At 46.7% G+C, this 12,314-nt stretch overlaps 1 protein-coding gene across 2 annotated transcripts in view; it reads left to right on the top strand.

The window, feature by feature from the left end:
- BICRAL (BICRA like chromatin remodeling complex associated protein) overlaps positions 1–9,254 on the top strand; it is an 89,022-nt gene extending 79,768 nt beyond the window's left edge. For both annotated transcript variants that reach the window (XM_080663189.1, XM_080663188.1), the window contains 2 exons: positions 389–491; positions 5,464–9,254. In XM_080663189.1, the coding sequence (XP_080519315.1) occupies positions 389–491; positions 5,464–6,248 (888 nt within the window). In that variant the 3' untranslated portion in view covers positions 6,249–9,254. The remainder of the gene's footprint in view (positions 1–388; positions 492–5,463) is intronic.
- The last annotated feature ends 3,060 nt before the right edge of the window (positions 9,255–12,314 follow it).

Genomic DNA, 12,314 nt, shown 5'->3' with positions numbered 1-12,314 from the left:
CTTTTTTTATATATATTTTTATTGATTTCAGAGAGGAAGGAAGAGGGAGAGAGAGATAGAAACATCAATGATGAGAGAGAATCATTGATTGGCTGCCTCCTGCATGCCCCCCACTGGGGATTGAGCCCGCAACCCAGGCATGTGCCCTTGACCAGAATCGAACCCAGGACCCCTCAGTCCACAGGCTGACACTCTATCCACCAAGCCAAACCGGCCAGGGCCAAAAACTTTTTAAAAAAATGCATCCTATGTGGCAAGGAAAATTTGACTGAATGGGACACCTGGAACTTAGACATTAAATTCTCATTTCTGACTGCTTCAGTTGTCCCAACGATGCAAGGAGATGTTTGTGCTTGTTAAAGGGATGACTGGACTCTCTCCTTTTCAGCGGATTAATCCCTCCGCTGAGATGGTGATGATCGATAGAATGTTCAACCAGGAGGAGAGAGCGTCTCTGTCCCGGGACAAGCGGCTGGCACTTGTGGACCCTGGTAAGTCACGTGGGGTTGAAGGTGGAGGAGCCTCCCGCCATGGCTCGGGGGCCGTGGGCCTGTGGGGACTGGGTCTGAACCCACCTTTGGTATGGAGCCTGAAGGTAGAACATGAATTCTGGGGAGAACAAGCCCGGAGTTGAGAGCAGGATATGAATACTTGAGAAGGTCTATATTCTACAAAATGGAATTTTACATTCAGTTAAGTGATTATTTTTCCCCATTGTGAACTTAAACTTCTCAGTTCTCTAATTTTTGAGAACTAAATTAAATCAGAAGCCTTCCAAGAAGCAGTTAAAACTCAGTAAATTATTGGGTTATCTCACTATGTACATGGCACTATTAGGGGAAAAGTCAGTAAAACACAGTCCCTGTCCACAGTTAGGAAATTGCAATGCTCCGTTTAAGTACTTTTTTCTTCCCTCACCAGTTTCCTGCTAAGTGTATGCATGTTAGATTTGATCTACATTCTGCCTATATTTTTAAAAATTATTTTTTATTGAATTCAGAGAGGAAGGGAGAGGGGGAGAGAGATAGAAACATCAATGATGAGAGAGAATCATTGATAGGCTGCTGCTTGAACGCCCCACACTGGGGCTCGAGCCCGCAACTTGGGCATGTGTCCTGACTGGGAATCAAACCACGACCTCCTGGTTCATAGGTCAATGCTCAACCACTGAGCCATGCCAGCCAGGCACATTCTGCCTATTAAAAATGAATTCTCTTTACTTTTTTCTAGCGTCTAATATTGTTTAAATCAAATAACGTTACAGCAATTCATGGCATATAGGTTTTACCCATACTTTCACTTTCCTATAAGAAATATTTTTATTCTCCAAGTTTTCTTCTACTGCTGTTCTGGTTTCCATGTACATGCATCATTTACACATAATTATAATCATGTGTCATATGCTAGATATAATTTTATTATTCTAATTTTCTCCCATTTAACCAGCTGAGGTGTTTTTTTTAATATATTTTTATTGATATCAGAGAGGAAGGGAGAGGGAGAGATAGATAGATAGATAGATAGATAGATAGATAGATAGAAACATCAATGATGAGAATCACTGATTGGCTGCCTCCTGCACGCCCTACACTGGGGATCAAGCCCACAACCTGGACATGTGCCCTGATGGGGAATCGAACCAAGACCTCCTGGTTCATAGGTCTGCTCAACCACTGAGCCACACCGGCCAAGCCAAACCAGCTGAAATTTTTATCATATTGCTAAAGTCTTTCAAAATAATATTTAATAAATGTTAATGTATTCATTTGAAACTTAGCTAATCCATTCTCCTATATTGGACTATTACAGTAAGTTCTCAATGTCATCTACAGTTTCTTAGAAACTGCAGTTTCATGCAAAACAACTCTAAGGAAACCAATTTTACCATAGGCTAATTGAGATAAACAAGAGTTATGTTCCTACGGCATATTTCTGGTCACAGAAACATAAACTTCTAAATAAAGATCCAAAACATTTATAATATTAAACACTGAAATAAATGTGAACTATACATATATTTAAGAAAGATTAATAAAAACATGCCCTAGCTGGTTTTGCTCAGTGGATAGAGCATCAGCCTGCAGACTGAAGGGTCCCGGGTTGAATTCTGGTCAAGGGCACAGGCCAGGGTTGTGGGCTTGATCCCCAGGTGGGGGCATGCAGGAGGCAGCTAATCAGTGATTCTCTCTCATCATTGATGTTTCTGTCTCTCTTTCCCGCTCCCTGCCTCTCTGAAATCAATTAAATATATTTTTTAAAAAAAGAAAGATTATTGGAATGATTCAGCCCAGGAAACCTGGGGTGTCTGCCTTCTGGGCTCTATCCCCTGAGTCCCCAGTCCAGGTTTCTGCTCTCACAGTTCCAGTCCACTTGAACCCCCTTCTGCTGGAGCACAAGGTGGGTGGCTCCACAGGGAATTTTGTGCATTGGACCTTTAAGAGAGTGCCTGAATTTTCAGCTGTTACTCTCTGGCAGAAAGCATCCTGCTGCTTTGGTGCTCTCTGCTGGGGGCCCAGCTTGGGATTAGATCCCACAGTTCTCAGTGCTTCCCCCCCCCCCCCCCCCCCCCCCCGCAGCTGAGATATCTCTCTGGGACTTCAGTTGCTGTCTATGAGCGCTAGGCCAGCCCTTTCGCACCTCTGCCCCTCCTACCACTCTATGCTGTCTCCACTTTCTGTCCTCGGGTATCAAAGTTCTCTCCTGCGAGTTTTCCGTTGATTATTCAGGAAGTTTTTCTGTATTTTAGATGTAATTCCAGTTCGTTTCTGGGAGCATGTCCATGTAGCATCCACTTACTCTGCCGCCATTTTTAATCCTCGAGCTATGGATTCTATATTTTATGAGGTTACGAGGCGTTGTGGGGGGGAGGGGTAAAGGCATCAATTAACCACAACTGTATCTGCCCTAAGGGACTGCAACGGGTCCGGGTCCGCAGCTCGGTCCCTCCCTCCACCTGCTGGGGGCCTGACCCGGCCTGGTCTTTGTGGCTCGGGCCTGAGTCTGAGGGGTCCTGCTTCGGTGTCAGGGACTGCACTGTTGGCACCGCGCTAACAGGACACCTGCCTCAGTGACTATCAAATCTCACCCCAGAGACGCTTCTGCAACCTCAGAGGCAGCCTGGCGTCAGCTCACAGGGGACGCCAGTCACCCATGGGCTCATAGTTAGAATTTTCCTAAGAAGCTACTGTCAATGTTCACATTGGGTTTTGGTCATGCCTCCTATTTCGATTTTTCTGTTACACAAGTCTCTGCACCACAAATGCCCGTCATTGGCTGCTGCCTGACTGACACCCAACACCTCCCTCACGCACTGTTCTCCAGGGAGCAGGCAAACTTGGTGCTTTGCACAACAGTCCTATTTTACCTTCAAATTATTGTTTCTTTCCATCCTCATCACATTGGTTTTTCCATTAGTGAGATGGCAAATTTTTTGTTTGTTTTGTTAATCCTCACCTGAGGATATTTTTCCATTGACTTTTTTAGAGAGAGTGGAATGGAGGAGGAGAGACAGACAGAAACATCGATATGAGAGAGACACATCGATTGGTTGTCTCCCGAACACCCCAACCAGGGCAGGGAATCAAACCCATGACTCTTCACTCTGCAGGCCCATGCTCTATCCACTGAGCCAAACCAGCTAGGGCAGTAAGATGGCAATTTCATCACAGCATTTGAAAATACTAGTAAAATCATATAATGCCGGTGCTGGACCAGTGATGGCTTGTGCTAACCAGTTTTAACTAGAAGGTAAACACCAATAAAAGGATAATATAAAAGGCTGCATGGGAAAAAAAAAAAGAGAAAGATTACTGAAAACAATAAGAGAATTCTTTTGGACAGGACGCCCTTCCCTGGCAGGATGCATCACACCCTCCCACACTCACTCGGCCTGGGACAATGTAGATACTCAGATCAGCTCCCGTGCACGCCTTTGGGGTGTGGGAGGAAACCCACGCAGATGTGGGCGGACAGTTCAAACTCCACACAGACTGTAACCCCCACAGGGACTCGGGCTTGTGGCTTTCTTTTCTCATCAAGGATATAAAACAACATGAACAAAACAGCATTATCTGAGGACTGCTGTATTTTCCTCTGGCTTTACTTCCATCCAACTGATGTCTTTCTGATATTTAAAGATTAGGTTCTGCCTGGTGTTTGACATGGCTCAAGAAATTTCCAAAGAGAATATATAATCCTTATACTCAGTGTAAAGGGAGAGGCCAGAAGAATTGCTGTGTGCTTAGGCGAATCCTCAGATCTTTCCAAAAGGAAGAGAAAGATGTAGGCAGATTCCTGACCTTTTCCCTGGAACCTGAACTCTGCTGCTCTTGGTACATTGGGTTTGGAGAAACCCTCCTCCTTTGTCTCGGCCCCAGTGCCTGAGTGTGACTGGGCAGGGACCTGCTTCCTTCCCTCCACATTCACAGCCAGTATTTTGATGAATGGAATCAGCTTTTTTTTTTTAAGTTTTTTTTTATTATTGATTTCAGAGAGAAAGAGAGAGGAAGCGAGAGCTAGAAACATCAAGGATGAGAGAGAATCACTGATCAACTGCCTCCTGCATGCCCCATACTGGGGATCAAGTCCGAAACCCGGGCATGTGCCCTTATGGGAATCAAACCCAGGAAGGCTCTATCCACTGAGCAAAACTGGCTAGGGCAGATGGAATCAGCTTTTAGATTTCAAGGCTGTATCCCCTACATTTCCTATTTGGGATTTGGTGAACAAATCCGTGTTTGTGGTTTTACAGATATCATCACAGCCCTGTTTCACTTTCATCACTTCAGAGTTAACACTCTCTCTGTGCTTGCATAATAGCTACCGTCTGTCTTCCTTCCTCTGTACCCCCAGCCCCTAAATCCTTACTACCATCTCTCTTGCCCTGGTCCTTGGCCCTACAGGCCTGGCCCAGTTCAGTGCTCGCTCCCAGACACGGCTCCTCCGTGCCCCGCTATCCTCCAAGCGCACATCATCTGGATGCATGTTGACCTGGCAAAGTGCAGCTGGTTATTCCAGGTCCCCACGTGCGTCTTAGGGACTGACGTGCCATCACCCAAAGACACTCAGTTGTGTCCCTCACACCCACCCCCTGCCCGAGCCTCATTCTGCAGCGCTCTGCTCCAGGGAAGAAACGGCTGGTACTAGCAGCTCCTCTGTTTCGGACTTTCAAAGCCGTCCTTTAACAAACTGTGAACTAACAGGAGAGCGCTGCGAAGCGGGGCTCTGCGCCTCCGGTTGCCCCTCTGTCATCCAGCAGCTACCTTTGCAAAGAGGTCCAGCTCCTGGCGGACAGCCCGGTCGCCCGCGGGCGTTGAGCTCTGCACCTCCTTGGACACCGCAGACCTCCTCCGTGGGCGGGCGGGCGGGCTGGGGCAGGCCGGCTTCGCGCTGACCCCACCAGGGTCTGTGGTGTTGCCCTTAATCTCCTTCGTTCATTCATGTTTTCTTTGCTCCCCTTTCCAGAGGGCTTTCAAGCTGATTTCTGCTGCTCCTTCCAACTTGACAACGCTGCTCGCGAGCCGCCGTGTGGCCGGAGTGACCAGCAAGGCAGCAAAAGCACCAGCTCGCTCCCTCCGCCCGCCAAGGCCGCGAGCAGGGACCGAGCCAAAGCCGGCCCGGCAGAGCCCGTGAATCATGACCCGTTTCATCTAGTGCCTAATCACATCGTGGTCTCCGCGGAAGGGAACATCTCTAAGAAAACGGAATGCCTGGGCCGGGCGCTGCCGTGTGACACGGCGGGCTCGGGGCAGCCGCGGGCGCCGGAAGGCCAGGCCGGCCGCCGGGACCCCGCCCAGGGCAGCGAGGGCGCCCCCGGCCCCGAGGGGCCCCGGAGAACCTCGGCCCGACCAGATCACGGTCCCGAGAGCAAGCTCTCGAGTATCCTCGTCGACTCCCACTTGGAGATGACGTGTAGCAATTCCTTCCAGGACAAAACGCGGAGGAGTTCTCCAAAGAATGAGGTTTTACACACAGACATCATGAAAGGGTCGGGCGAGCCCCAGCCGGACCTCCAGCTCACCAAGAGCCTGGAGACCACGTTTAAGAACATCTTGGAACTCAAAAAGGCGGGGCGGCCGGCCCCGAGCGACCCCGCCCGGAGTGGCGCCGTGGAGCTGGACTTCCCCAGCTTCTCCCCCATGGCCTCGCAGGACAACTGCCTGGAGAAGTTCGTCCCGGACCACAGCGAGGGCGTCGTGGAGACGGACTCCATTTTAGAAGCAGCTGTAAATAGTATCCTAGAGTGTTAATAGCAGCCTCCCGCCCGCCCCGCCGGTTCCTGTCTTTCCTGCAAACGCCAACGGAGCGCCTCCGGTCTCCAGCCTGCTTGGTGTTCATCGCCGGTCACGCCTGCTCTCATCCTGTTCTTCGTTAAGAGCAATACTCGTCTGGGTCCAGGGAGATCCGCCAGCAAGATCAGTCCTTGTTAGAAAGCAGTCTGATAGGCCCGACACATTGCAAGTGTTCTGAAAGCGCTTTTAGTCACTTTTTTGTTTACTTGTTTTATTTTCTTAAAAATACTGTGTAACTCAATGAGATCATAGTACACTTGGCCCTGGGTAAAAATACTGACAATCATAAGTCATTTGAAAAGAACAGACTTATTAAAGAAAATCAAACAGGATTGATAGAAGCTACTTTTTAAAGAATATCCCACTGTATCTCCAAATTTTGGCTTTTTTGTTTTGTTGCTGTTGCTGGAGGGGAGACCACATGGCCCTCCCCCTCGCCGCCTCAGCAGTAGTTGCTGGCCGCTGCGGGGGACCCCTCGGCCCTGGGGTGGCCCTGGGTGGCAGCCGGTGGCGAGGGAGCAGGTGGCGAGGGAGCAGGCGTGTGCAGGGCGCCCCTGTTCATGATCACGTGCTTTGCCGATGCTCCCGGAGCGCAGCCTCGTGCCTTTCCAGCACCTCCGTGGTGAGCTTCACCAGCCCATGCTCCCTTCTTAGTGCCACAGCTGACTCGAGAGCCTTCGCTTGGCTGAGCAAAGGGAACGGAAACCAGTGAAGTGGCACAGTGTGCGGGGTGGGGGCCGGGGAGCAGCCTGAGGAATGAAATCTGTATATATGTAAAAGCATATATATGTTAACTGTTGAGAAAAAACAAGCGTTCTGCATTTTATGATTGGATATAGTCAACATATGATGTACCTTTTTGTTTGTTGCTGGGTTTTGTTTCCTTTAACCTCTCTTTGCACCCTCTCCCACAACAAACAGCCGAGCGTCAAAAGCACTTTCATTTGAAAACTATGTTGTAATTTTTCTGTTTAAACCTTAAGGGGACTTTGGCCTTGTTTATGCTGCTTGTTGTCTGAGAACAGTAGTCACCCCTGGCAGCAGTCATTACCAAAACACAGACAAACCAAAGGTAGCCAGCCAGCCCACCACGGAATGAAGAGATCTGGGACGCGGCAGTCCCACGCAAGAGCCAAAGGACATGCCCTGTCATGGCTTGCGTTTGGCCTATGTTCATATTAGTGAACATGACATTGCTTTATTTATTTATATTTCTTTTCAGGGAGCTTTCCCCATTTCCTTTCTTTTGTACCTGCCACGTCATCCCATTTCTGTTGTTACTGTCACTCTAGTGTCATTGTAACATTATGTCCTGTCCTTGGGAAAGCTACATCATGGTTTTTGCTATGTACTATCACACGTGTGTGAATGTGCCTGAGTGTTCAGGTCCCGAGGTCGCTGTGCTTACAGTGTGTACACACGCTCCCTCTTACGTGTATGCACTCTCATTGATTCTGTTTGTCTCTATGGCTTCAGAGGAGTGCCCCCTGGTGTCCACTCTGACACGTTGCCAGGGCCTGCTTCTGGCTGTCCGCAGAATGCGGGTGACTCCCACTGTCACCATGTTGGACATTTCTTTCCAGATTGGCTTGTGATGGAAAGGAAGGCTTCTGATTGCTAGAAAACACAGCAACAGAAGACTGATATCTCCCTGCCCCTTTGTCCCACCAAACAGAGAAACCCTGCGAGACAGCCAGTCTTCATAAAAGCAGAGCACCTTCTCCCCATGCCCACCCCTGCCAATAGAAACCGGAAAATGTGGGCCATCTGAGGGTTACCAAGTTTTCCTTACTTGTGCCAATGTCCACGTTACAGATTCCCCCTTTTTCCTTTATTGTAACATATTAGAAAGATAAGTTGGTATTGCCAGTTGGAACTTTCTGTTTGGGCAGCCCTGGGGTGGCACCCTGCCCTGATCCCCAAGATTTCACAGGCTCTTCTTCCTTTACGGCTCATGCTCCCCTAATTCCTAGCAAGAATTAAAGATGGTTCCTCCTGATCAAATTCTCCTCATTGTGGAACTTTATACCTGGAAGCCTTTGCAAAGGCTGCTAATGAGTTACATTAATTACTGTGAATCAGTGGAATTCTTAAAGAGACAAGATAAGCTTTGTGTACATTTGTCGCACCTCTTCCCCATCCTGTCCTGCTACCCCAACCCTAGCTTTTCTATATACCATCTTCAAGGGTTTTTAAGCCCTAACACTTGTCTAGCAAAAGGAGAGCCTAATCTACCAAAATGAAACTTGTAAATTTCTGTGTCCCTGTATGTAAGTTTACTTTTTATGGAGGAAAGATTCTAGATAATGACAAATGAAGATTACGAGATGTGTTTTACTCCTGTGATTAGGTTATGCGCACATAGGTCATAACCCGCATGCCGAGCCCTCTGGTGAAGGGTAAGAGAGCTCAGCCTCAGATGGCCAACCTTCAGTTGTTCAGGTTCATAGTCAAAGTTAAGTTTTAGAACTACTTGTACTCAGTAACAAAAATCATTTCTTCTTCTTTTTCTGTTGTTGTGGAAAGGTGTGAATTTGTTATTAAGCATTTGATTTTCTGTGTCCTTAAGTACTGCCTAAAGGTAAAGCAAATTTTAAACTGGCAATTACGAAAAAAGAACTATTTTAGCTCTGAAGAATTTAGTAGACTTTGTTAGATTAGGGAGGCCTTACAGACTGACTTGACTTAAAGAGGACGCGTCACTCACTGTCAGTGTGGTGTGGGCTTTATTTGCTTAAATACCTTCATTTGTATAGTATGTCTCACTTGAAATTGCTTTGTATACATTTTGTAAAAATATTTATAAAATGTTTTGTAAAAAAGTATAACAAATTGCAGTTTATTTTGTTATGTTGGATAAATACTGTTAAAGAAACCAGTCAGTAACTATATTGTTAACCCATGGTTAGGAAATGTTTAGTTGGAGATTACGAAATGAAACAACCATTGCAATACAGCCAAAGATTTGGGAAAATGTGCAACTGTGATTGTCTTGATTTGCAAGTAGGAATGGCTGCTTTTCCCAGAAGAAGGGTAAGTAAGTGTTCAGTGGGAGTTCTATTGAAATAAACTTACCATTGCCAAAACGTAGCCTAGGCAGTGAGAAGGTAGGATTATAATTGATTGGCCTTTCCAAACAGTTACAAATTAAACCAAGTTGGCTGGGGAGAAAGTTTAGTCATGTACATCTCTGGCCTCCATCCCTACTCCTGTCACATGGATCCTTCCTTAACTAGCGAAGGAAAAATGGGGTCATTTGAAAAGTTAGATAAGTGAGCCTCAATCTGTAGGTAGTTTTCTTCCATATATTCTTATATTTATTTTGTTTCTTCAAGGACAAGAAAGTAAGGTGATAGAGAACAAAAGAAGAGCCCTGGCCGGTGTGGCTCGGCTGGGCATCATCCCGTGCATCGAGAGGTTGCTGGTTTGATTCCTGGTCAGGGCACCTGCCCAGGTTGTGGGCTCAGTCCCCAGTAGGTGACATGCAGGAGGCAGCCAATTGATGTTATACTCTCACATTGATGTTTCTCTTTTCTCCCTTCCTCTCTCTCTAAAAGTCAACAAATTATTCTTTTTTATTTTTTTTAATTTAATATATTTTTATTGATCTCAGAGAGGAAGGGAGAAGGAGAGATAGAAACATCAATGATAAGAGAGAATCGTTGGTCAACTGCCACCTGCATGCTCCCCACTGGGGACTGAGCCCGAAATCCAGGCATGTGTCCTGACTTTAAAGAAGACTATTTTACATAAGACTTGTTCCAGCACTGCCTGGGTGGCTCAGAACATTGTCCCGATACACCACGGTTGTGTTTTCAATCCCCAGTCAGGGCACATGTAAGAATCAACCAGTGAATGCATGATAAGTGGAACAACAAATCCCTCTCTTTCTAAAACCAATAAATAAAAATTTAGCCCAGGGTGGCTCAGTTGGTTGGAGCATCATACCATATACGAAAGGTTTCAGGTTCAATTCCTAATCAGGGCACATACCCAAGTTGTGGGTTCTATCTCTGATTGGTCAGGGTGCATGTGGGAGGCAACCCATGTTTCTCACATCTCTTTCTCTCATCAATTTTTTTAAAATTAAAGTATAAATAAATAAAATTTTTAAATTTATTCCAGAATTAACATATTTCTCTTTGGAGTCACACCTTTGACCAAAATGGTAAGAAATAACCATGTAACCTTATCTGTAAAATTAGCCCCATGAGGCCCTTCTGAGTTCTGTCCTCACGAGTGTGACTCTACCCAAATTGTTAGGGTAACTACCAGAGGGTGAAATATATTTCTAGGGGTGAGAGTATAGGTAGGACTCCTTAAATTTTTCTTTGGGACCTAGAATTTATACGTACACTCTTATTTATGGTTTCATTGCTTCCCCTGCCCTTAAAGCAGTAGCAGTTGTGAACACAACATTCAGCAACAACCAATATGTAAACAGGAAGTTGTCCTCATATAACTAACAGAAATTAGGATAATTACTGCTTGCATCGTCGCATCAGTGGATTGATTCCCTAATTATTTTTGCAGTGTTGCCCTGATGCCAAGCTTCTCTCCTTACTAAGGACAAATGTGTGTCCATCCTGACGCTCTTGTCCCTCTTGGACCCTTTGCATTGGGGATGCCCCCTGGGTGACGAGTTAGAAGGAGGGATCATCTGGCTGCTTAGTTAGAATCAGTCTCTGTCCCCAGAGGCAGGCCCAGAGGAAAGAACCAGGCATCTTCTCTGAGGAGGGGGGAAGCCCTCAGCCCTGGCTGTGGGCGGTGGGAGGCCTTGTTTCAGGAGGCACCCTAGTATTCCCTGATGTGGAGGAAGTGGATTCTTGGGGACGAAGGGAAGGGAAAAGACACAAAAACCCCCACCATCTGGGGAATCACTGAAATAGCATCGCTCAAGCAGGACTAGCTATGCTGTCTTCAGGACTAACTCCTGAGACAGTTAGGGCTCCTGGGGACCCAGCTGAAGGTGGAGAGCAGTACCCGCCAAACCTTGGAGCAGTTTACAGGCACGGGGCTAGACACCGGGACGTGTGTAACTGAGGATGATTTCTGTTCTCTAGGAGCTCCAAATCTAGAGAGAAAATAAGCAAGCCCTAACCGGTTTGGCTCAGTGGATAGAGCGTTGGCCTGCGGACTGAAGGGTCCCAGGTTCAGTTCCAGTCAAGGGCATGTACCTTGGTTGTGGGCACATCCCCCAGTAGGGGGTGTGCAGAGGCAGCTGATAGATGTTTCTCTCTCATCAATGTTTCTAACTCTCTCTCCCTCTCCCTTCCTCTCTGTAAAAAATCAATAAAATATATTTTTTTAAAAAAAGAAAAGAAAACAAGCAAATAACTAGGTACATTTGGGAACCGACCAATGGAGTTCCAGAGAAAAGAAACTGGAGCTGAAACTCTCCAGATCTACCACTTGGTAGAGAGCGACAAACTGGATTTCTATGCCCTGGTTGTTAGTGCAGTTTCCTGAGTGATGTTTGAGAAAAAATATAGACTCTGTGCAGGAATGACGTTAAGGACGTTTGTAATTATAGTGTGAATATGGAGAAATCTGTCTCAGTATGCACACAAATGCTGGAGGCGCATTTGTCATATAAAGTAGATTCTGTTACGTGAACAGCCTGTGTCTGCATTGCTACAGGGGAAAGGCCTTTATGAGAAACCCTCTATTCCTCTTGCACACGTGCTGTAGCCTGGCCTTTGACAACACCTGCAAAGGCAGGAAGATCCTTCTGGGAAATCAATTTCTGTGAATGTCAAGGAAAGCAGTGTGAGGGGGTGGGCAGTGGGATCTGGAAGCAGGTGCCAGTGCTGCATCTAACACGGACTCAGATGCCTTCCTGCGAGTCACTCTCAGCCCCAGCTGCCTCCACCATAAACTAGGAAGACTCGTTCTGAAATGAAGCTGCCTCCATTTCTTGGTGTAAAATGATGTGTTATTGAAGACGTATGGAAGGTAGAAAAAGTTAACGTTCCATTATCCCTGAAATAATTGAGAAGAGGTTTGGGTTTCCGGGTTTGGTCT

Source organism: Plecotus auritus, assembly GCF_963455305.1.
Source record: "Plecotus auritus genome assembly, chromosome: 4".
Classification (NCBI taxonomy): Eukaryota; Metazoa; Chordata; class Mammalia; order Chiroptera; family Vespertilionidae; genus Plecotus; species Plecotus auritus.
Note: the sequence above shows the minus strand (reverse complement) of the source record. Positions and strands in the feature narration are given on the sequence as shown.